General features: G+C 37.4%; 1 protein-coding gene across 1 annotated transcript; it reads right to left on the minus strand.

Annotated features, from left to right (window-relative positions):
* Positions 1-468: 468 nt before the first annotated feature.
* On the minus strand, positions 469-24,548 carry LOC127806107 (probable polygalacturonase). Its single transcript, XM_052343136.1, has 5 exons — positions 23,821-24,548; positions 4,142-4,262; positions 2,905-3,153; positions 2,175-2,328; positions 469-1,161 (listed from the first exon to the last, which is right to left on the minus strand). Exons 1-5 carry the CDS (start codon positions 24,250-24,252, stop codon positions 636-638), a joined length of 1,482 nt encoding a protein of 493 aa, XP_052199096.1. The 5' UTR covers positions 24,253-24,548; the 3' UTR covers positions 469-635.
* Between the last annotated feature and the right edge of the window lie 545 nt (positions 24,549-25,093).

Here is a 25,093-nt window from a genome sequence, read left to right on the forward strand (position 1 = left end):
AGATATTTGGTCACAATAAAAATAGAGTAGACAGATTAGAAGAAGAAATTACTATTTAGTAAAGCCACCCGATTCAAAAAGATTAATCTCAAATTTTTCTCCACATTCTATAGTTCCTTTTTTTTTTATTCTATTCACTATTTATTTCATAGTTCAAAAAGAAAATTTGAATAGTTAAAAATTCATATATTGGAAAATGGACATTGTTTCTTTTAAAATTAATCGATAATATTGGCGTATTGTTTGATTTGAATTTTTTATATTTTTATAAAAAAAATATAGATATTATATCTTTACTTGGAATTTTATATAAAAAAATTGCTTTCAAAGTCGAGTTATACAGTAAGCCGCCACCGCCACCAAATTTGCAGCTAACCTTATCGATACTTGAGCTCACCAACATTTGCAGTATATACAACAACACAATCCACTGAAAGCCAAAAAAAAAAAACAAAGTACATACAGAGGTTAAAAAATCGAAAGAAAATAGTGGGGGAAAAGTGAAATAATATCCACAGTAGGAAACTAGCGATCAATTGATCCCCCAGCCGAAACTACTACATGATACAAGAAGATTGGCCACTGGATAATTATACCCATCCCCCCATGAAAGCATGAAAACTGCCATGATGATCTCAAAAATCGTAATCTATGTCTGTCATGTTTTGGGAGACAGATTGCTTCACAAGGCGTTCTTGCTCATCATAGAGATCAAGGTTCTCGCATGGGGCTGGGAAGATCGTCCCTATTACACGACCCTCAACAAAGGCACACTGGAATATATGTTTCTTCTTGTATGTTATCCCTACCGACATATCACGAAAACTAACATTTCTTACTGGAATCTCTTCACTCCCATGGATGCGAACAGGAACCCGAACTCCCTCCCCGTGAATCATCGTGTAGCTTATGTCCTCAAGCACTGGGACGGCTTTAGGATCAAACCCTTCGTCAGGATGTTCGTTGTAGTCCGTCTTGATTACAATCCCCACCCGCACATTGTCAAATGTTAGATTCCTGTAAATAACATTTCGAACATAGCCGCCCCTTCCGGGGCTGGTCTTGATCCGGACAGCACGCCTAGAGTCCCAAACATGAAGGTTCTCCACCGTCACATTTGAGACTCCACCGGACATCTCACTGCCTATTGATACGCCAGCACTGCGGCAATTCAACCAAAAGTTAAATCATTAGGATGAATACGTGGGAAGACGTGAAACTTATGAATTGGATTGAAGGTAGTGAGTGGCTTATGTTGGGTAGTTGAATAATCTATCCAACATGACTAGTAAGTTGGGTAACTATGCCTGCTCTTATCAGTCTACTGAACACAAGACCTCCTTGTCCCCTTAGCTTATGTCACCTTTTAGTTTTCCTTTTCCTCATTTTCTGATTTAGGTTGCAAAAAGGGAGTAAAACTTTTTGCAATTTTTTTTTTTTTTTTGGGGGGGGGGGGGGGGAACTGGAAAGTCGAGGGTTTGAATTGTAAAAACAGCCTCTTTACAAAAAAGGTAAAACTGCATGCAAAAAAGACCTTCCACTACCCTCATAAAGTGAGGAGTCTTGTGTACCAGACATCAGTTTTTAAACCCATAAATGACTAAAAGAACAGAATTTTGCAAGTTATTTTTGGTTTTGGATACCAGCTCACATATGCCAGAAGCGGTACAAAAATTCTAGCATTGGGTCATGGTCATCATAACAAGCAGCCAGAGCTATATATTTTTGTAAACTACAAACCAAATATCCAGAAATAAGAGGAAAAAGTTCCCTTTGTGCACAATTATTTTTGCATGTAAAACATTTTTTAAGCTAAAAGGTTTTGCGTCAAAATCACTGGAGCCTTACTCTGAAAGAAGCTATTTTTTGAACACCTTCTAATCCATTCTCAGTCAAACTGCATTTCCTACCTTAACATTTCTCTCTGGACTGACTATATATAGATGCAAGCACCCTATACTCCATCAATTGATTTCATTCCTTGATGGTTATAGATTTTATCTTCAGGAAAGTTCTTTAACATCTAGAAGTAACTGAATCTAAAAACAAGTTGGCCCCAATTCTAGATATCCTAATCTGTGCTTGATTGAACAGTTACCATATTCCTGATGCCTCAGAAGCCAATAACAGTAAACTATCAGTTAAATAGAAACAACCATAAATTTGAGCCTAACCTGACCATAGATCGGACAACCAGGTTTCGGATGAAGATATTTGTTGAAGGGCGCCCATAAGCAATACCATACTGATCCCATCCACTCTTTATAGCAATGCCATCATCCCCCACGCTTATGTAGCAGTCCTCAATTACCATATCTTCACATGAATCTGCTTGGTCCATCATAGCTATTTAATTAACATGTACTAAGATGTGTTTGTTAAAATATTACTAAGAAAGATGATAAAAAATAGCCAGCATATCAACATGAGAATTAAGGTATAAAAAAGGCCATCACAGTCTTAAAGTAAAGGTATCATATACAAACACATAACTGAAAGAAAATTAATTTTTATACTGAAAAGGAAGCAACATGACTCTGGTCATGCCCAGACCTTGACAGTGATGTTTATTAACCTCCAACAAAATGTGAGGCATGCATATAAAGTGAGGAAACATATCAAACAATCAAGCTTTAACCGTCTTCTTAAAAATTCATAATATGATCAACATCAAGCATGCCCATCAGGTGGAAGGTCTCAAAACTTGAAGTAGAATTTCTTACTAGCAAATCAAACTTGTTGCAATTTTTTATTTATTTCCAGCTTCTCACAGGATTCAGTATGAAATTTTTTTTATCAATAAACTTGGGGACCCAGTCTCCAAACGGAAACATGGAATGATGATATCAGCCCATGTAAGCTCATCACCAATTTGAAGCATAAAAGTCGCTGCAGTATACGTACCAGGATCTATTCCATCTGTGTTAGGAGCTTCAAAGATGGGAGCCAAAATTGTGACATTTTTAACCGTCACATTCTTGCAGTCATATGGATGTAGTGTCCAAAAAGGAGAATCACGTAAAGTTATGTTAGAAATCACGATGTTGCTTGACCACATAATCTGGACCAGTGGACCCCTCGTGTGGTTAAGGAGCTTCTGCCGATACTTCTTCCACCATGTTTGTCCCTGTCCATTGATGGTGCCATTATGCCCTGTTGGTCAGCAAAAGCATAAATGTATTATCTGACCAGATGAACAACTAGTCATATATAGACAAAAATGATGAACAACATATATATTGAATGTGGCTACATGCAAGGACATTAGCGTTGCCTGTAACATTGTCATCCCATCATAGTTAAAGTGCACCAGTGGCTAGGATTCCCAATAGGAGTAAAAGCTACTCTAGTGGATCAGGGGTTGGGTAGAATAAATTTATCTGGAAAAAAGAAAAATAAAAGTAGATAAGTGGTTAAAAGGTTTTGTGCGACGGTAAACAAATATGAAGTCCTCAAGTACAAGAATTATCATTTCCAAGCTTTCTTATCTGACAGCTAACAATTTGCATGGTGATCTTGGTTAGAATATAACTGATCTTCATGGAAACACAAGGGAATGCAATTATAAATCAATTGTTAAGTCCTTAACCTGGTATGTCAGTGGAAGCTGAAAAACTGTTTAATCCAAAACATTCTTGTTCTGTTACAGAAGGCATAGGAGAACTTTTGGACAGCCATCGCTGGGTTGGTTACAAGGAATATGGACTCAGTTAGTTGCCCTTTTCCTTACACCTCTACTTCTTTTCTTCTCCACTTCCCCCCTCTTCTTGAACTTTTGAGTATTTATTTATTTCCTCCACTTTTACTCTGTAAACATTCTCTCTACCAGCATCCATAATAACCAACAAAGAAACTCATTCATAATAACCAACAAAGAAACTATCCTGTCTTTAAGTTATTGACCAAATGAAAACGACAAAATCAAGTAGTTTCATTGGATTTTATCTAAAACTTGTTTGAGATGTCAAGTGCCTTTAAAGGGACTGGCTACATGATGGATATAAAATACTACATGTTTTATTTGGAAAGGCCCAGACTAAATATAGATTTCAACCGGAGAAATATAGATTTCATCATGGCATATGAATTCATAGAAATTTAAAGAGCCTCCACTAGGGAGGAGAGGACTAGAAATCTTTACCTGTAATTACTACATCTTTTAGGTTTTGGCCATGAATCAAACTCCCATATCGAGGTCCAGGATGTTCTCTCCCTTTCCCATATGAAGGCAATGGAGGCATGAGAGGCCAATACTTCTCATCCTGTTGGATACCAATTAATAATAATAATAATAATAATAATAATAATAATAATAATAATAATAACAATAATAATAATAATAATAATAATAATAATAGAGACAAAAACGGAAGGAAGATATGGATAATATCTTCACTTCCAATAAACATATGGATTGGGCAATGGATAACTCAGTTCGACCAATTTTACTACTTCTTCACAATATTATGAATAGCTGCATAGGGTCAAATAAAATTGACATTGCTAGAGGAAAACATATGTTCTTTAGCAATATGTGGATCCCATAAAAAATCTGAAGTAACATAAGACATGAGGGATAAATCCTGCAATTAGCACTGGAATCTGGTGAGAGAATCAGACTGGTTATCAACTGGAAATTCTATAAAGTAATTATTTTTGCATAAATGGTGACTTCTTAAATAACACACAACTTCTAAAGGCTTGCTCTTGCTAATTCCCCTAATATCATGTTCCCAGCTTCTTCACTAGTAAAAGAGTTAGTATGCATTAATTTCAATATAAAGTAACCTTCAATCAAATCTCATAGTTCACGAATGATACAGCATCTAAGGTAGCCACCACTTGAACTTTGGCAATAAATGGTCAGCAGGAACATAAAATTCTAACAGTGCCTAAACACCAATTGATTTTCGCCTGAGCCTCTCTTGATCATCTTAGGGACTAAGAAGCATCCAACTCTCTAGTACAAATGCCTTAACATGACTTGCCTAGTTTACCAATAATTTCTAGTTCTTCTTCTGACCTATAGTCTACTATTTTGCTTTCCTCTATTAATAACACTAGTTGGATCCTGTGATGATGCAAGTGTTGGGCAATAAAATTCTTTCAATAAAATTAGAAGGGACCAAATCCTCATTTAGAAAGATTGTACCCATGGAATTCCCTCTCTTATGGTGAGGTCCCAGCATAAGATACAACTATAGGAGCTCTGAAGCAGGGAAATTCTGTCATTATATTTGAACAATTTCAGACTTGGATTTCTGATTAAAAAGAACTCGAATGCACATATAACTATTCTACCTCTTCTAGGATACAAGGCTACTTTAAATACAGCTATACTTCTTATCTCTTAGCTAAAGATTAGGGTATTTAAAATTAAAAGACAAAAATAAATTTGGAGTAATTCAAACTCCTATATTTTTGGATATATCTTCTGCTCTATCTTCTTATCTTCGTTGCATCTTTGAATTCCTTTTATTTCCTTTATTCGGCTTTATCTTTTTTATTCTAGAATTATCTTCAACACTTCCCCTCAAGCTGGAGAATAGATATCCTTCATTCTCATCTTGCCTCTTATCACTTCAAATCCTTGTTTGTTCATTGCCTTGGTAAGAATATCAGCTTCTTGTAGACCGGTAGGGATATATACTAGGTTTATTCCACCTTCTTCAATCTCTTGTCTGATGAAATGCCTATCAATTCTTACATGCTTCATCCGGTCATGTTAGACAGGATTATTTACTATACTAATGGTAGATTTACTGTCACAGTATAGTCTTGTAGGATCAGTGTTAGGCATCTTCAAGTCATTCATGAACTTTCCTAGCCATATTACTTCACAAATGCCTTGGGCTATAGCTCGGTATTTTGCTTCAGCACTACTCCTAGCTACCACACTCTATTTTTTGTTTCTCCACGTAACAAGATTTCCCAATAGTTTTGTGCAATAACCAGAAGTCGATTTGCTATCTTCTAAGGAACCAGCCCAGTCAACATCTACGAACCCTTGAATTCCTCGGTCTTCGGTCTTTCTAAACAAAATACCTTTGCCAGGAGTCCCTTTTAGATATCTTAGAATATGATGGGCTGCATTAAGATGTTTGCTAGTTGGTGAATGCATGTATTGACTTACTTTACTCACTGCATATGAGATGTCTGGCCGTGTAAGAGACAAGTATATAAGCCTTCCTACTAATCTTTGATACCTTTCTTTGTCAATTGCTTTCTCAACCCCATCTTCATTATATTTCCAATTGGGTTCCAACGCTGTACTGACTGGTTTACACCCCAACTTGCATGTTTCTTTTAATAGGTCTAGAGTGTATTTTCTTTGGGATATAAGGATTCCCTCCTTGCTCCTTGCTACTTCCATCCCAAGAAAATATCTCATCTTCCCAAGGTCTTTTACTTCAAAAACCTGATGTAATTGCTTCTTTAATGATGAAATCTCTTGCTTATCATCACCTGTAACGATAATGTCATCCACATAGACAATTATGATAGTTTTAAGGCCATTAACAACATGTTTAGTAAACAGACTATGGTCAAACTGCCCTTGTTGATACCCCAGTTGATGCAATGTAGTACTAAACCGCTTGAACCAGGCCCTACGAGATTGTTTCAGCCCATATAACGATTTTATTAGTCTACAAGTCTTCCCTTTTTCTTCAAATTTGGGAGACATTCTCATATATATCTCTTCTTCTAGATCTCCATTAAGAAATGCATTCTTTATATCAAGTTGGTGTGGTTTCCAATCTAAGTTAGCTGCAATTGAAAGTAACACACGTATAGAATTGAGCTTTGCAACGGGTGCAAAGGTTTCTTCATAATCTATACCTTGAGTTTGAGTGAATCTTTGGGTCACCAATCTGGCTTTATATCGTTCAATGCTTCCATCAGCTCTATGTTTTACAGCAAATACCCATATGCTCCCTACTACTTTCTTATTTTGAGACAAATCTACCACTTTCCATGTACCATTTTTCACTAGGGCATCCATTTCCTCCATTACAGCTACTTTCCAATCTGGTTTCTGTAGGGCTTCATCAATATTTTTTGGAATCTGCACCTCATCCACTTTGATGGTAAATGCCCTGAAATTTTGGGACAGTTGAGAGTACACCAAATGGTTAGTTATAGGATGTCGAGTACATGACCTCACTCCTTTTCTCCAAGCAATTGGAATATCTAGGTCATATGATTCAGCTTCTGCAGTTTCTGGTTTGGACTTGCTGGGAGCCTCAAATGGTACTACTGATTCAGTCCTCTCTTCCTCTTCTTGTGTTGGACCTTGTTCTGGGGCTAATGATTGATCTTGCCTTGGTTCAAGATCCTTTCTCCTTGAATATACTTTCATTGGCACTTGTGTTTTAGGACCTGTTTCTGAAATATGCTGTTGTTGCTGCTGTTCTTCTCCCCCTGAATTTGTTACATCATTCAAAATAGGAATAGATGAGGTCACTGTTTCAGGAAGAAGACTAACATCCCAACAATTATTCCTACCCTGATCTACACTTCGAATCTCCCCCTGCAAATTGGTTGTAGGGTAATAAGGCTGTTGTTCGAGAAAGGAGACATCACAAGACACAAGGAATTTTTTTGTGTTAGGACAATAACACTTGTATCCTTGTTGTGTAGGAGAATAATCAACAAATACATACTTCAAGGATTTTGGATGTAATTTAGAGCTGTAGTTGTGAACATAAGCAGTACAACCAAAAATTTTAGGGGACAAGGAGTTTAGAATGCGGGTAAGGTGAGGATATGAGGTAATGAGAGTGTTTAAAGGGGTTTTGAAGCTGAGGACTTTAGAAGGTATCCGATTAATGAGATAGGCTGAAGTGAGAATGGCTTCTCCCCAATAGGATGTAGGCATAGAACTGGAAAACATGAGTGTTCGAGCTGTTTTGAGCAAATGCCGATTCGTCCTTTCTACCACACCATTCTGTTGGAGATTATAGGGACATGTGTTTTGGTGAAAAATACCATTGTCACTTAAATATGTCTCAAACTCGAATGAGAAGTATTCTTTTCCATTATCCGATCGAAGAATATGGATGGAAGTGTGAAATAAGTTGCGGACCATTTGATGGAATTTTTTGAAAATTGTGTAAACTTCAAATTTTTCCTTCATCAAGAATACCCAACATACTCTAGTATGGTCATCAATGAAGGTGACAAACTAGCGAGTGTTAGTTAAATTTGGTATCCTAATTGGTCCCCATACATCACTATGGATTATGTAGAAAGGTTTGGTTGGTTTATAGGTATGAATAGGATGTGAAGATTTTGTTTGTTTAGCAAGAATACACTGTTCACAGTTGAAAAAATCACTCATTTTATTGCTAAATAAACGAGGATACAAAAGCTTTAAATTACGAAAATTCGAGTGGCCTAATCTCTTGTGCCATAAGTGAATATTAGAATCTAAAACAGCAGAAGAAACAAAAGAATTTTGTAACCTAGGAATAAGAACAGAAGCAGTAACTGGTCCTTTCACATAGTAAAGGCCCTCTCTCTCCTCAACATTGCCAATCATCTTCCCCGAAATTAGGTCCTGAAACACACATTGAGTAGGAGAAAAAATTACTTTGCAGTTTATATCTCTAGCGACTTTACTGATAGATAGCAGGTTACATCTTAAAGAAGGCACATATAAGACAGATTTTAGCCATAAATCATTTAAGTATACTGAACATTTCCCTTCAACATACGATATTGTGCCATCTGCCATAGTCACTTTTATATTCCTATCACAACTTTTGTAATCCACCATGCCACACATGGATCCAGTCATATGGTCGGAGGCCCCCGTATCAACAATCCAATCATTCCCATTTAGTAACTTAGAGAGATAGCAATTATAACTCTTACCTTGTGTCACTTGGGAGGTGGTTGGATTCATTACTTCCTCAGAATTGGAGGGTTTTGTAACCCCTATTTGTTTAAAAACTTGCTGCAAAACCTCTAATTGATTAGAGGTTAAGGTAAAACTTTTACCTTCTTCTACATCCACTGCATAAGCTACCTGTGGCCTCTTCTGATTCTGATTTCTCCCCTTCCAATTAGTAGGCTTCCTGTATATTTTCTAGCAGGTTTCTTTAGTATGGTAAGGTCTTTTGCAATGATCACACCAAGGTCGGTCTTTTTATGATCTCCTCGAGGTGTTGTTGTCCTTTGCTTCAAAGCTGTAAGAGCAGATCCATCCTGATTATTAACCTCAAGAGCTATGTTTAACATGACCTTTTTTCGGCTTTCCTCCCTCCTAACCTCAACAAAGGCCTCCTTGATGGAGGGAAAGGGTTTTATCCCTAGGAGCCTTCTGCAGACTTCATCTAACTCCGGATTTAATCCATGTAGGAAATCAAATACCCGCTCTCTCCACAATCTTTGCGTATTTTACTCCATCCTTCGTACACTCCCATTGTATATCATAAAATAGATCATTTTCTTGCCATAATTCAGATAGAATATTATAGTATTCAGTCACCGAATGGTTATCATGGCGGGTGGTTCTCAAGGCTGATCGCACTTCAAAGTATTGTGTTGTGTTCTCCATGTCTGAATATAGGCTCTGGACAGCATCCCATACATCCTTTGCTGTCTTGTAGAATAGATAGGTTCACCCTATCTTTGGCTCCATGGAATTGATGAGCCAAGCCATCACTATAGAGTTTTCAGCATCCCATGCTTCATGCTCGGTAGTTTCAGGATCTGGCTGAGGTATTACTCCTGTGAGATACCCCATTTTTCCTTTGCCTTTCATCACCAACATAACCAACTAAGACCATTCCCGAAAATTGGTCCCATTAAGTTTATGTTGTGTGATTTGGAGAGTATGGTGATCTAACGAGAAGGGAGAAGGAGAAGGGGTTGGAAGAACCAATCGAGAGGTTGTAGGAGCACCAATATTGGAGGTTGCACTTGTGGTTGAGGTGTCGGCCATCTTGAGAAAAGTTGGTGTGCTGATTATCGAGAGCCAAGCTTTGATACCATGAACAATTTCAGACTTGGATTTCTGATTGAAAAGAACTCGAATGCACAGAAACTATTCTACCTCTTCTAGGATACAAGGCTACTTTAAATACAACTATACTTCTTATCTCTTAGCTAAAGATTTGGGTATTTAAAATTAAAATACAAAAACAGATTTGGAGTAATTCAAACTCCTATATTTTCGGATATATCTCCTGCTCTATCTTCTTATCTTCGTTGCATCTTTGAATTCCTTTTTCCTTTGTCCGGCTTTATCTTTTTTATTCTAGGATTATCTTCAACAATACTGTTGTGATTACTATTTCAAACCTTATAAACATACGCTAACACCCTCATATTTGAGTTACCTACTTTACCATTGATTTTTAAATTAGTTTATCTTGTTCTTTTCTTGCAAAAGTTTATCACTCAAGTTTGACATGTATGAAACACTTTAAAAGGGCCTCCCCAGTGCACAAGGCTACTTGCTTTGCATGGGTCAAGAGAGGGTTGTGTTTGTATTCTGTATTACCCTTAGCTTTACAAAGAGGCTGTTTGCACAGCTCAAATCCATACCAATCCAGTCACAAAGGACTAACCTTACCATTGCTACCAAGGCTTGCCCTCATGTATAAAGTATACTTAAATAGAGAAAGTTGACAAGTAAAGAAACTTATTGACTAGTATAATCACATATATTAATGATGCTAGAATGAGTGTAAACAAAGCTTTACTGCTAAAAACACACTGTATCACATCTAGTTCAGTGTCAACAATCAATATTCTTCAAGTAATTTAAAATTATTTAGGTGACTTCTAAACTAAACCTGTTGCAAACATTTTCAGAGTAAGACATTTTTTGGACTCTAGGGAAACACCAGTGTTCATATAGGATCATGCATTTTCACCACTTAAACATGTTAGAACCACATTACAAATTCAATTAATTGGATTGAAAATCAATCAGAGAATAAAACAAATAACACAATGTGAGCGTATTAGTCCTCCCTACTTCAAGTTTTTTAATTTCAGAAATTGTCAAGGTAATCAGCTTTGATACCAAATGTTGGGAGAACACGAAAAGCAGAAACATGTTAGCATGGTTTGACAAATTGCTTAAGTGCACGAGCAAAACCAGATTACAAGAAGAGGTAAACTCTTCGACTCAACCTCAAAACCCCAATACACTCAAACTCCCAATCTCACCTGCCCTCTAATTAGTTCAACCCCCCACCCCCACCCCACGACACATTTGATAATCAGATATGCAACTCTATTTACAAAGAGAATCTATGTTACACAGACTTGGCATTTTTAGGCATTGTACTGGTGTTGACAAGATGTGACACTGTTATTGGTACAAGATATGTGTCAGAGTGCATTCGATCAGAGAAGGCTGCATGTGTTGGAGGAGATGTGTGCTGTCAAGAGATGAATGGTTTTGACACATGCTTTGAAGACTTGGAGTTGGAGGAGATGGGCCAAATCTGAGTTGGGAGAGAAATAGAGAACTTGCGTCAAAGGAGGACATTGCACTGCCACCACAAAGATGCGCATGCGTGCACGCACAAAGTGAGGGAGGGAGACGTGAAACTACCACAAAGAGAAGAACTAGATCACTGGGAAGTCATTTGCAAGCCATGGCTTTCCGCCTTCTACAGTCATCTCCATCAAGCTAGTACTTCGACATCTTAGTTTTAGGAAAATGCCCTTTACGAAAATACAGCAGTTTCTATCTTTAATTCTAAATTGGGTGGTGCCCTTGATTTCTAATCCCGATTCTCAGGGCTCATGTTTCAAATTCCAATACACCATTTGATATATTTGATTTGAGATTACATTTTGTGATCTCCATGTGATGAGATCACCCGACAATTTAGTTCTTGTCTTTTATTTTCTGTCGTATTCTAATACCCATATCCAACGTTTGAACACATATGCCACATCCTAAAATTCATGAAATTGACAAGTCTGACCTCTGGGTACCTACCCATTTTCAACCCCCGAGTCCAAGTAACATAGGAGAGAACAAGATAGGTTCTAAATACAAAACTCACTAAGTTTTGGATTTGGTTTACAAATCCTATCTCTAAGATTCCTTGGGTTAGTTATTTAAATATAAATTCAGGACACTCTCAGCAAGCTGCACCTTGTCATGAATTTCTTAAACATAGTGAAATAAATAAATCTTCACCTTCCAAAACTCATCCTATCTCTAAGATTATTTGGGTTTGTTATTTAAATCTAAATTCAGGACACTCTCAGCAAGCTGCACCTTGTCAAGAATTTCTTAAACATAGTGAAATACATAAATCTTCACCTTCTCCAATACGTATTAAACAAGGTGCTGCACTCCAGCGTAATTCCAGCAACCAAACTGGGGAGGATTAGGACCAAACGAGCCCTTACAGAGTCAACTCTTAATGGAAAAACTGGGTTAAACCTACATCGGAACAACAATCCAGACTGGGTTGGGAAACCAAAACCATTTAGGCTCAAGCGGTCCCAATATCAAATATTTTAATAAACCTGGTTTATCCATGGTCAATAAGGCAAATTGGGTAACCATACCCACCAGAATCAAATCTGGATTTCACCAAACCTATCTTCGTCTTATATGTGGATATCAAAATACCAAACAAATCAATGGTTCAACAAACCAATCTAAAAATGCCCAAATCAGGAGCTAAATCGCAAGACCCCAAATCAACCTAATAAAAAATTCCATCCTAAATTATTTACCAGCTAATCCTGCTCTGCAAAAGCCTTCAAATTTGGGTCTCCAACCTTGATCAACGACGTTTCAAGGTGGTCCCCTAGTGGTGGCAATGAGGCTGAGCTTTTCTAACAGATGCGTCTTGACTCTCCAGTGACAACTTTTCTACAACGGCAGTCGATTTCTGTTGTGTTGCAGTGGCAAGCTTCTCCAATTGGTTGCGCCAAAGTTGGATGTTATTCTGAATGAGTTAACCCAAATTGTTTTCTAGATTCACAAATAGGCTGCCTTGCGTGACCAGAAAACAGATCTCCTTCTCCAAAACAGAAAATAAGATTTCTGTTTCTGTTGAAGATTGTTGGAGATTTCTTAGGATTTATTCCTAAATATCTCCTTTCCTACATATCACCTTTGCTAAATATGTCCTTTCCTAAACATGTCGAAGATTGATTTCCCTTCCTGTTTTAGGAAATAGGAGATTTCCTGTTTTTGCTTTCTTTCCCTTATGTATATTGCCTTTCTTTTCCTTTTTTTTTTTTTTTGTATATCTCTTCTAGTATATATTGTAAAGCATATATCAGCTCAATATAGAAGAATCATTTATTTCTTCATGGTATCAAAGCCATTTACAATTGTCCACTGTTTTCCTGTCAGCCTTCGTTGTTGACCTCTGTTCTTCCTGCCATTTCTTGTTGGCCTTCTTCAGCTCCATCACCTTTGCTCATTTGGCCTTATTGCCATTCTCGTTCATTGTTGTCTGGTTATTCTGTGAAAAGATGTCTGAGATTTCTGAGAAGGTGACGTCCAATCCTGGAGCTGTTCTTGAGTCCCTGTTGACTGGCTCAAGAGGAGAGCTTCAAAGCATCAATGCTGTTTTATCACTTGAATGGGAAGAATTACCTGCAATGGTCGCAGATTGTGAGGATGCTCTTGAAGGGATAAGGGAAGATTAGTCACTTAGATGGGACTGGTACGAGTAGTGAGGACAAGTTCCAAGCATGGGATGAGGAGGACTCGATGATCATGTCCTAGATATGGAATTCAATGCAGCCAGAGATTAGTAGAAATCTTATATTCCTTCCTACAGTGTAATATATTTGGGAGATGCTTCAAAAAACCTACTCCTTGAAGCAAGATACTGCAATGATTTACGAATTGAAAACCGAACTTTCATCTGTGGTACAAGGCTCTCTCTCTATTACCAAACGTTATAACTATTTGAACGGTCTTTGGCTTGAAATAGATCATTATCAAGATCTTAAGATGAAGTGTGCTGAAGATACTAAAGCCATACTTGAATTTCTTGAAATGGATAGGATTTTTGGGTTTTTGGCAGGACTAAACATGGAATATGATCAAGTAAGAGTGCAAGTGTTGGGAAAGGATCAGTTACCACACCACTTAGTGAGGTTTTCTCCATCATTTGAGCAGAGGAAACAAGGAGAACTGTTATGCTTGAAACACAACTGACCGAAGGTTCTGACATGATGTCCAAGAAAGGTGCAGATGGTGGAAGAAATAAGCCATATAATCCAGGACAAGGGCAGAACAAGGCTGATTCCTCTAAACAGTCCAACAGAGATGGATTGTGGTGTTCCTGCTGCAAAAAGCCTTGACATACAAGGGATAATGACTTCAAGCTTTATGGGAAAGCTCAAGTATTGGGTAGGAATTGTGGATTCAAATGACAGAAACAAAACCGAGCCTATTTCACTAACAAGGAGAAAACTTCTCAAGAGGAACTAGCTGTCAATGGAGAAGAATTCAGCAAAAAATACATTGAAAGGCTGAAAGGTTTGCTTAACTCCCTCACCAAGGGTTCTGGTACTTGTTCATTGGCACAGAATGGTGTCTGATTTCTAATTTCTCTAGAGCTTCCAACATCTTCCATTCCCAATCATGGATCATAGACTCTGGTTCTACAGATCATATGACTCACTACCCAAATAAATTTGACAATTATATGCCTATCCCTGGAAACCAAAAGATATTCATGGCTGACGGATCAGCTATTCCAACTGCTGGTCATGGCAATATTAAAATGACCCCTTTTCCTTTCTTTATCTAATGTCCTACACGTTCCTAAATTGTCAACCAACCTTCTCTCCATCTCCAAAATCACTGAAGACCTGAATTGTGTTTTTAAATTCTTTGATACTCAATTGTGTTTTTCAGGATTGAACCAAGAGGAAGACAATTGGATTTGCTAAGGAACGGAATGGGCTGTACTATCTTGAAGGGACTACAGGTGGACAGAATTAGTTATTACCATGCTCACCTGATAATACCTCCATTATCTCCAAAAATATTTGACTGTACTTTGTATGTTCATGTCCATAAACAACACCGCACTAAGTTAGATCCTCAATCCCTAAAGTGTGTCTTCATTGATTATTCTAATCATCAGAAAGCGTACAAATGCTACCATCCTCCTAGTCAGAAAATTTTTGTCACTATGGATGTCACTTTTTTTTAAACTAACCCTACCACTACCATCCTCCAATTGTTTCATTTTCAGGGGGAGACTTCAAGGGAAAATGAGAATGTGGGTTTGATTTTTCCTGTGAGTTTCTACCTAGTCAAGCACCGCCGATACAGCAGCCTACACTCACACAGCCTATACACACCCGAACTGCCTAATACTGAAGAATTCCCAGAATCCTGTCCATTTGAACCAAAACCACTCCAACTAGACCTGGAATCACAAGATGTCCCTCAGGAACAGTAAAAGTCATAATTGAATCAAGCATCCAAGGAATTGAAAGTTTATTCAAGGTGTGTACAGCCCAATCCGGACCAAAGACAGATCCATGACTCTGAACCAAATTCAGGTACTAAAATAACAATTTCTCCCTCATCTATTAGTGAGCAATCTGGCCTTGATCTTCTTATTGCAGTAAGAAAAGGAACCACAAAATGCACTCAACATCCCATATCTAATTCTGTGTCCCTAAACTAATTGTCCCCTCAACATAAAAGCTTTCTTACCACTCCAGATTATATTGATATACCAAAAACAATTCAGGAAGCTTTAAGGAATAAGAAGTGGGTACAAACCATGAAAGAGGAGATGAATGCACTAGGAAAAAAAAGAAATCAGATTTAGGGAGATCGTGCCTTGACCTAGAGACAAGAAACCAGTGGGATGTAGATGGTCTACACTTTGAAGTACAGAGCTGACGGTTCTCTTGAAAGGTACAAGGTAAGGTTGGTTGCAAAGGGTTATACTCAAACATATGGAATTAATTATCTTGAAACCTGTGCACTAGTAGCCAAGATGAATACCACGAGGGTCCTATTGTCTTTAGCAGCACACATTTATTAGAATTTACAACAATTTGATGTGAAGAATGTCTTTCTTCATGGGGATAAGGAAGAAGAAGTGTTTATGGAGATCCCACTTGGCTTTGATGGAAGAATCGGCCCAAGTAAAGTGTGCTAGCTAAAGAAAGCACTATATGGGTGTCATAGACCAAGGGTATAGCTGTAATTAGAAGGTATAATGGCAGAATTGTAATAATCCAATAGGGGATAATTCAAATGGCGCGCGCATGGGCTGGTTTCCTAATTGCCGCGCCAAGCTGTGTAATCCTTCTATAAATACAGATAAGTTGAGGATGGGGAAACAGGTGAGGATTATTCCACGGTTTCCTTTCCCTCTCATTTCTCAATTCACACTTCTCTCGCCCAATTCTTAATCTCTCTCTCAATCTCTCCCTCTAAATTCTTCCCGCCTAAACCATTCCCTTCCAGAATTACGGAAGGCAACCCCTCTTCAAATCCGAGCCTGACAATGGGCTGAAGTAGTCACCCAAGGCATGGTTTGGGAGATTAAAGTTATGTTGTAAGTGGGGCATAAACAATGAATCTTTGTTTCTCAAAGGAAATATGTTCTAGATTTACTCAAGGAAACTGGAAAGCTTGGTAGCAAATAAGCAAATGTCCCTATTGAACAAAACCACATATTAGGCAAAGAAGAAACAGGCAATGATGTGGATAAAGAGAGCTATTGTCACACCCTTAGGGTTGAGCTAGGGTATGAAAAGGGACTTGGGAAGATTAAGAGAAGAATTAGGGGGAGAGATCAAATAGAAGGGCGAGAAACAACAACAAGAAGACGAGGATAAGGGAGAGAAGATAATCGAGAGAGAGAGACAAAAATATTAGGAGAGAAACAAAAATATCCAATTCATTCTCATTCATACCATCCAACGTAGGTTGTGGCTTCAATATATAAGCTCACAACTGCAACCTCCTTAGCTACAAGACAAGGTATTGTAACTGCCTCAGTTATAAGACAAAAGGGAAAAATATCCTAACAGCCTCTACCTACAAGATAAATAGCCCTAACAGAAATAGAAATTAAAAAAAAGAAAACCAAAATTACAAATGCTACCCTTGGAATGTGAGAAATTTTCCCCTTTAAAATGTTTCTTGTCCCTAATAAACTTATTACCGTTGAGCCACTGTTATTCATCCCATCCCAGCTTTCTCTATCTGTTTTATTCTGCTTTCTTTCTTTCTCCTTCTAGGCTTTTTCCTCTTTTCTTTTACGTTCCTAATCTCTTGCTCTTCCATTGTTAAGACCAGCACTAGAAACAAGTCTACTCCAGCTGAAATGACAACAAGACTGTCATATTGCTCGGGATCAAACATTGGATCCGGGCTACTACAATAGGCTTTGCTTCCTTTGTCAATTCATCAAATAATTCCTCATTTTTCTCTCGTACCATCTCAATAGGCACATCTTGATCTATTTCTTCTGGTTTATTTACAACTATAATCGAATTCATTTCAACAAATTCCTTTCCCAGTGGAGCCTCAATAACGCCTTCGATAGTTGCCATTCCTTCTTTGTCATCTTGGATTGTCTACTCCAATTCAGGTCTTTCCTTAGTTGTAGTAGAAAAATTCCGAACAAACAAACTACCTTCTGAAACTTTTCTTTTTAAAGACTTAGAATGTTCCTTGGAAAAACATTCAACTAGAATACTAACTTGGAACTTTTGTGAAAACAGAGTCAGTAAGTCATCCAGCTTGTGTTTGAGGTCTACGAGTTGATTGAGTGCTTCCTTGATTTCTTTTCTTGTCGCAGCGCATTCTTCCGTGATTCCTTTTTTGATTGCAACCCACTTTTCTTGAGAGTGACTCGCCTCCACTTGAATCTGTCCTAAGCCTGAGGGTCGCCTATAGATCGCTTGACTCATAGCCGAGGATCGATCATAAAATAACCGCCAAGAAGTGTCGGGAAGCAACAGTCAAGTACGTCTAGTACCGTCGGGAATTAATAGTTGGGGAGGGTCGGAAATCATCACCTTCCGATCAAAACTGCAACACACAACAATTTTGATTCGAAGCCGTTTCTAACAGCCGCCAGGAATCGCCAGTCTAAATCACGATCGGAATTGGCCTTCGAATCTCAACCTAACTGCTATGGATTTGCGAAAATCTAGCTGAGAATTGAACGACTCTAATACCAATTGTCACACCCTTAGGGTTGAGCTAGGGTATGAAAAGGGACTTGGGAAGATTAAGAGAAGAATTAGGGGGAGATATCAGATGGAAGGGAGAGAAACAGTAGCAAGAAGATAAGGATATGGGAGAGAAGATAACCGAGAGAGAGAGAGAGAGACAGAAATATTAGGAGAGAAACAACAATAATCAATTCATTCTCATTCATACCATCTAACGTAGGTTGTGGCTTCAATATAGAAGCTCATAGTTGCAACCTCCTTACCTACAAGACAAGGCATTGTAATTGCCTTAGCTATAGGACAAAAGGGAAAAAGACAAAAGGTAGAAAATATCCTAACAGCCTCTAGCTACAAGACAAATAGCCCTAACAAAAATAGAAATTAAAAAATAGAAAACCAAAATTACAAATACTACCCTTGGAATGTGACAGCTATCAAAGACTTGTCTGGAAACTAATTTATCTATCATATATAAGGCCGAATATAGCCTATGTTGTCAGTAATGAGTCAATTTATGCATGATCCTAGGGAAGAGAATCTGCAAGCAGTTCAAAAAGTACTTTAGTATCTCAAAGCTACACCAAGGAGAGGATTGTTATTCTAAAAAGGTGGTGAGCTAACCTTAGAAATTTATACAGATGCAGACTATGCATGATCACCTATTAATAGGTCTACTACAGGTTATTGCATGTGCCTATGAGGCAATCTTGTGACATGGAGGAGCAAGAAGCAGTTTGTGGTTGCTAGGTTGAGTGTTGAAGCCAAATTTAGGGCTACGGCTGATGGAATTTGTGAATTGTTGTGGCTTAAAATAATCCTAGATGACTTGAGGATTAAAAGAACTGGGCTATGAAATTGTATTGTGATAACAAGTTGGCTATCAGCATTGCATACAATCTTGTCCAACATGATCAAACTAAGCATATAGAGATCAACAAACACTTTATAAAGGAGAAGCTTGATAGTAGGCTCATTAGCACTCCATATGTACCATAGTGTGATCAATTAACAGATGTTCTCACTAAGGGACTTCCTATTGCACGATTTTAGGAAATAACAAGCAAACTAGGCATGGAAGATATCCAATCACCAGCTTGGGGGAGAGTGTTGAAGATTGTTGGAGATTTCTTAGGATGTATTCCTAACTATCTCCTTTCCTACATATCACCTTTCCTAAACATGTCAAAGATTGATTTCCTTTCCTGTTTTAGGAGAGATTTCCTGTTTTTCTTTCTTTCCCTTTTTATTTTTTGGTTGGTTTATCTCATATATTGTAAAACATATATCAGCTCAATATAGAAGAATCATTTATTTCTTCAGTTCCCAAAATTCTGTGTACTGAAACAAGTCTTACTGTTGGGGCTTTAATACCATTTATCAGGTAATCAGTCCTAATACCACTTGTTGGGAAACCACTAAGATAGAAATTAAATTCCATCACACCCACACACGATCAAAATTAAAGACAAATAGACATGACGTGGTCTGGCAAATTATCTATGTCCACAGATGAAGGAGAAACAAAATTACAATGTGAACAACAGACTTACAAAAGAGAAAAACTCACACTCAAACCAAAAACCTGAATACACCCAAACTTCCAATCTCACTTGCACTCTAAGTAGAGCACCCTGCCGCCTATCAGATAATTGAATATGCAATTCTTTTTGCAGAGAACAAGATATATCCTATATCCAAAACTCACTGAGTTTTAGATTTGGAATATAAATCCTGTCTCCATCATACTTTAGGTTGCGTTATTCAAATCAAAATTCAAGACAAAGAGGGTTCCATTAGACATAAGACTTTTTCCTTGTATTATTTTATTTTCCTAATGTATAGAATGTAAGTCCACCTTCTAGCGTTCATCGTGTTGAAAAATAATTCTCTTAGAGACACACTGTATTGCTTGAGTATAATGAAAAATGAACTAGTTACATTAGCGCTCAGATATAGTGTGAAATTTATAAGTGTTGCTGACTACCTTTCTCCTTTATTCCATCTTCAAGACAGGTAGTTTGGTTGTGGGCAACAGCCAAGCTGGCCACCACCAGTGTTTTCCTTTTTCTTTTTCTTTTTTTTACTTTCCTTAATAGAACTTTTGGGGGTTGGGGGGGGGGGGGGGGAAGAGAGAGAGAAGGGGTATTTTGGTAATTTTATCTTATTTTTAAATAGCAAGAAAGATTACATCTATCTCAGAAATGTGAGGGGTAGTCTCTCAGTTAAAACAAACCTCAGGGGTGATTATTGCAATTTACTCTCAGAATTATGAAACAGAAATAGGAACCTTTCCACTATACCAATGAGACCCATTAGTAGAAAATGAAAATTGCCGTTCATGGATTAACTTATGTTACTTTGTTTAATAATTTCATCAAGAAGGAAATTACCAACACAAGGAAACAGTCTATTTGCTCCATCAAGTAACAAAGCTCCAGCTAGATATTCATGAATGAGACAGAAAAGGAACAGAATCCCTCCATGTCTCATGATGCTGCTTAACCTCTAAAATCTTTTAGTTGAGTTGTAAAAGAAAAACTGATATACCTTCCATGTCTCATGATGTAGAATCATATGCAGTCAACTATTTGCAATTGACCAAAAACAAAAAAAATTAAAGAAATGTGTTGCAGCTCAGGAATCTATAAGTTGGTCGCACATTGAAATATTGCCAGCAGGTCATCTCAAAAAACTGACCAGCCAGCCAACATTTGTTCTTCCACAGATTACTGTATTAGAACAACAACCATGAGAAAATTTCAATACAAACGTAAGTTCAATAATAATAAAAGTGTAGATGATGTCATAGTGATACTTGAAAATCAAGTTATTCCTCGAAAAGATCAATTTAAGTTGTTTGTTCAGTTGTGGAAAACAACCTTCTGAAAAATGACTCCACAATAAATGGAAAATAAGAAAATTTGTTCAAATATAAAAATATTCTAAATAGAAAATGGAGATTTGGAAAATGCGGTTCTAGAAAATCAAACCGAACTTGGAAAACTCCTAAATAAAGTGTTCTAAGTTTTCCTTACAAATTTGGAGATTTAAAAAATGTGATTCTCGAAAAATTTCTTTCCAATCATCTCCATCTCCTTCTCGAACACAAGTTACACAAAAGATAATAGCCATAACATAAAACTTCTAACCATAACGGAAAATATAATGGCCTTAAATAGAGATGGGTGGGACCTAGAATTCATAAAACCAACCTCACCCAGTAAGATAAAGGCTTGTGATTCATGTTGCTGTTGTGCAGAATTTAAAGATTTGGCATTCTGCCAACTAAACAATTAAAGGATCTGTAAGACCAACTTCAAAATCCATGGTGATAAAAATTTGGGAACGGTAGCATATTGCCCTTACAAAAAAAGTCTCAAAAATATAGCAACAACACCATTAGTGCCTTTAAAGATAACTGCAATAAAGAATGAGGTCAATACTTCCATCTGCTCATTTTTTCCACCAAAAACACAGAACTTAATCCAATTATGAAAACACCCACTCCTAATTGTAAATCACCTCCTTTAATCTAAAAGAAAAATCTAATCTAAATTCCCCATCATAGAGAAGAATCATAGTTACTAGAAACATGGGACATTCTGGGTTGTGGTACGGGAACAGGTATAAACTATGTTAGTGTGCTAGTTTTGTGGTATGGAGAGGGTAGGCATAATTGGTTCATTATTTCAGGCTGTGGTGCATTTTATAGTTGTGCTCAGGTTGAAATTAGTTGGATTGATACTTTGCTATTATAGGAGTTGGTTTGTTTTGTTTTGTTCTGGATTCTTTTTTATGTTCTTGTACAACTTATGCAATGAAGAATCCCATCAAAAGAAGTTAGGTTTGAATATAATTCAAAATGCAATAGAATATACAAGAAAGTGAGGTAGGTAAGCTTTTTTTTTTTCCTCTAATTTTCTTTGAAAATTATTCTGACTTCAAGTTTCTTCCCTAGTTTTTAATTGTTTTAACTAAACACATGCATCCTCATTCTTGGGGATCTAGATTGCATTCCTTGTGATCCCGGGATGCAAAAGAACTGTGATTCAGGACAGGTGATCTGGATTGTGGACCAAACAGCAAGGATATAAAAATGGGCACACTGAAATAGTATTTTTTAAAACATTAGGAAATAACACAATACAAAGACATGACGAGAAAAATTTGCATGTGTATGCGTGCGTGATAATACTATTTTTTTTTTTTTTTGTGTGCTCGCTTTTTCATTTTTAAATTACAAATACTTTCTATTCAACCAAAATAGTAAATCACTCCCCACATTCTATATCTTTGTGAGAGAGCTTAGTTTTGGTCTTAAGACTAAAAACATTACAAAAGAGAGCACCCATTTTTTATGATTTTATCACTAGATTTTAAATTAAAACTTCCAATATGTTCAAGTTACATCATATAATTTTTAAATTACATAACACAATATGTTGACTAATAGACATGTAATTTTTAAATTACATAATGCAATTTGCGTATGTTGACTAATAGACATGTTGACATTTCTTCCATGACAGACCACGTGTCCTCCAAGTACCAAAAGAACGCCTCGTTCTATACAATTTTTGAACAATAGAATGTTTTTGGAGATAGGACTGATATGTGTTGGAACTCCAGACATGCCTAATAATGTTTTTCCATTGGATACACTTTCAAGAATACAAGATGCCGCAAAAATGGAAACAAAAAATCATACCAAGGGAAAACAGTCAGTCAGTGGCCAGTAATTATTCCTTCGACCAACAATTATGAGTTGAGAAAAATTTAATCTCAGTTACTCTCATGCAAAGTACATATTTCCAAAAGATATCAGCCTCTAGAAGCATTGTGAGAAAGAGACAACCATAAGCAGCCATAACAAACGTAATTAAGAATAATTTAGATTCCAACCTTCCATGACAGACAGTGAACATAGTAAGAACCTATGAGGTGATAATTCTCACATCAACGAACAAAATTGCACAGACAACCATTAGAATTTACTGCAAACTAAACTTGGGAATTCTTTTTAGATAAAAGTTAAACATCTTTGAGAATATGGTGTCTTGAAATACATAAGATGATTTCAACTTTCACTAACTAAAGTAGCTACATTTTTTTAGGGTAATAGAAAAAGGCTAGGGCTCACTAATTCAGATATTTGATAAGTGACGAGAACTGGTGGCATTTCCAAGGATGAAAAGTGATAAATATCTGAGTGTAAATGTTGGTCGACAAAGTTTTCATGTATTTTACACTTTATATAAACAAATAAGAGTCCTGAGCAAACAATAAAAAAATGAATAAATAACAGTTGATCCATATTGCAAAGATCGCGTCTAGTTTAGCAATAAGACAACGTAAAAACTCCAAAATATTAATAATAATAACAAGAAACGGATGCTAATATATTGAAATTAATACGAGATACAGATTGTCACTAACATTGAGATAAATTTTCACCTTAGGAGACAGATATAGAAGACCACTTGAATGACAGCAGTGAGCACAAAAGACAGAAAATAAACGTCATGAAAGGAGATAAGTATGCTACAAGTTAATAAATTTGTTCATTTTAAATTTGTTCATTTTGAAGCAAATGATCAATCTTTCACTGCTTTGAAAGCCCAGAATAAGGCAAGGCCAGAAAGAAAAACTCACATCGAGTCCAAGTATAACGGCGTCTTGAGCTAGAAAAAGAGTCATGTGGCTAGTGAGATTAAACGGCGCCGTTAGCCAGGTGCCGGCGGGGACATTGAGCTGAGCGCCACCCCTCTTGCCCAGCTTGGAAATGGCAGAGACGGCCCTCTCAAAGGCCTGGGTATTGATCGTGACGCCGTCGCCGACCCCGCCGAAGTCTGTCAAGTTGAAGGCCACCGGCCGGAGCCTGGGAACCGCCCGGACCGGCGGCTGCCGCCGGAAAATCAAGAAGCCGTCGACGATGTTGCGCTGCCAGACGAAGACGGAGGCGAAGGCCACGATCCAGAGGACGGCAAAGAGCGTCTTGTGGGAGGAGAAGAAGGTCGGAATCCAGCGCCTGAGGTCGAGGCGGTGGTGGTGGAACCGCCACGTTGACGTCGAGGTTTCCACCATTGGGAAAGATGTAGATTGATTGATTGGATCAAGAGGGGGGATGGTGATAGAGGGGAAGTGGAGTGGGATGGTTTGGAAGCATGAATCTGTGAGAGAGAAGTGAGAAATCTGAGAGGGAATTTGGAGAGAAATAGTACAGAGGTTGCGGTTAGATGATAGTGAGAGAGAGCAGTTGGGTTGGGTGAGTAAATGTATGTATTGGAAGGAAGGGGGAAGGGGAAAGGATTGGTGAATGGTGGTGGAGTAGTTTGCAAGGGAAGGGGAAAAAAAAGAAAGAAAAAGGCGAACAGACAGAAAAGGAGCGCCCCGCCCCCGGGTTAGGTTGGCTATCTTGACTATCTTCCCCACATGGTTACCATAAATAAATAAAAATTGATTGATTGATTTATTTATTAATTTATCTCGTTTATTTTTAAACTGGTTATCATAAACAATAGTGTTAGTGACTGAAATTCCTCCTCTTCCGATGCATGTGTGAACTTGCAATTGCAAATCACAATTCTATCTAGCTAAGGTAAGAACAGAAATCCGCTGTGAAAATCAACTCATCACAGTTTTAATCCAGTGCTTCGGTTCTTGTCAAAAATAAATTAAAAATTGCCTAAAAGAAGTTAGGTATGAATATGAATACATTATTATCAGGTTTGATATCGTGTCATTACATTACGAGTTTGCTAAATGAAGAATTAAACTAAACTAAGATATTTTTGGCTGGCAAATAGTTGCAATGGCATAGAATAACATTTAACATTAGTTTGAATACAATTCGTTTTGTCTCTTTCAGGGAGGGGTGTGTTTGTGAAGCAATCAAGAGATGCAACCTTTACCTACCAATGTTGTA

The sequence above is a fragment of the Diospyros lotus genome, chromosome 7 (genome assembly GCF_014633365.1).
Source record: "Diospyros lotus cultivar Yz01 chromosome 7, ASM1463336v1, whole genome shotgun sequence".
Taxonomy (NCBI): Eukaryota; Viridiplantae; Streptophyta; class Magnoliopsida; order Ericales; family Ebenaceae; genus Diospyros; species Diospyros lotus.

What these genes read in the sequence shown, in the direction of transcription:
- LOC127806107 (XM_052343136.1), bottom strand. Translation starts at nt 24,252, where the DNA reads ATGGTGGAAACCTCGACGTCAACGTGGCGGTTCCACCACCACCGCCTC. An exon ending in CCGTTATACTTGGACTCGAT is followed by an intron (nt 4,263 to 23,820) that starts GTGAGTTTTTCT and finishes GGTATCCAACAG; the next exon opens with GATGAGAAGTATTGGCCTCT. An exon ending in GTTGTCCGATCTATGGTCAG is followed by an intron (nt 1,162 to 2,174) that starts GTTAGGCTCAAA and finishes GAATTGCCGCAG; the next exon opens with TGCTGGCGTATCAATAGGCA.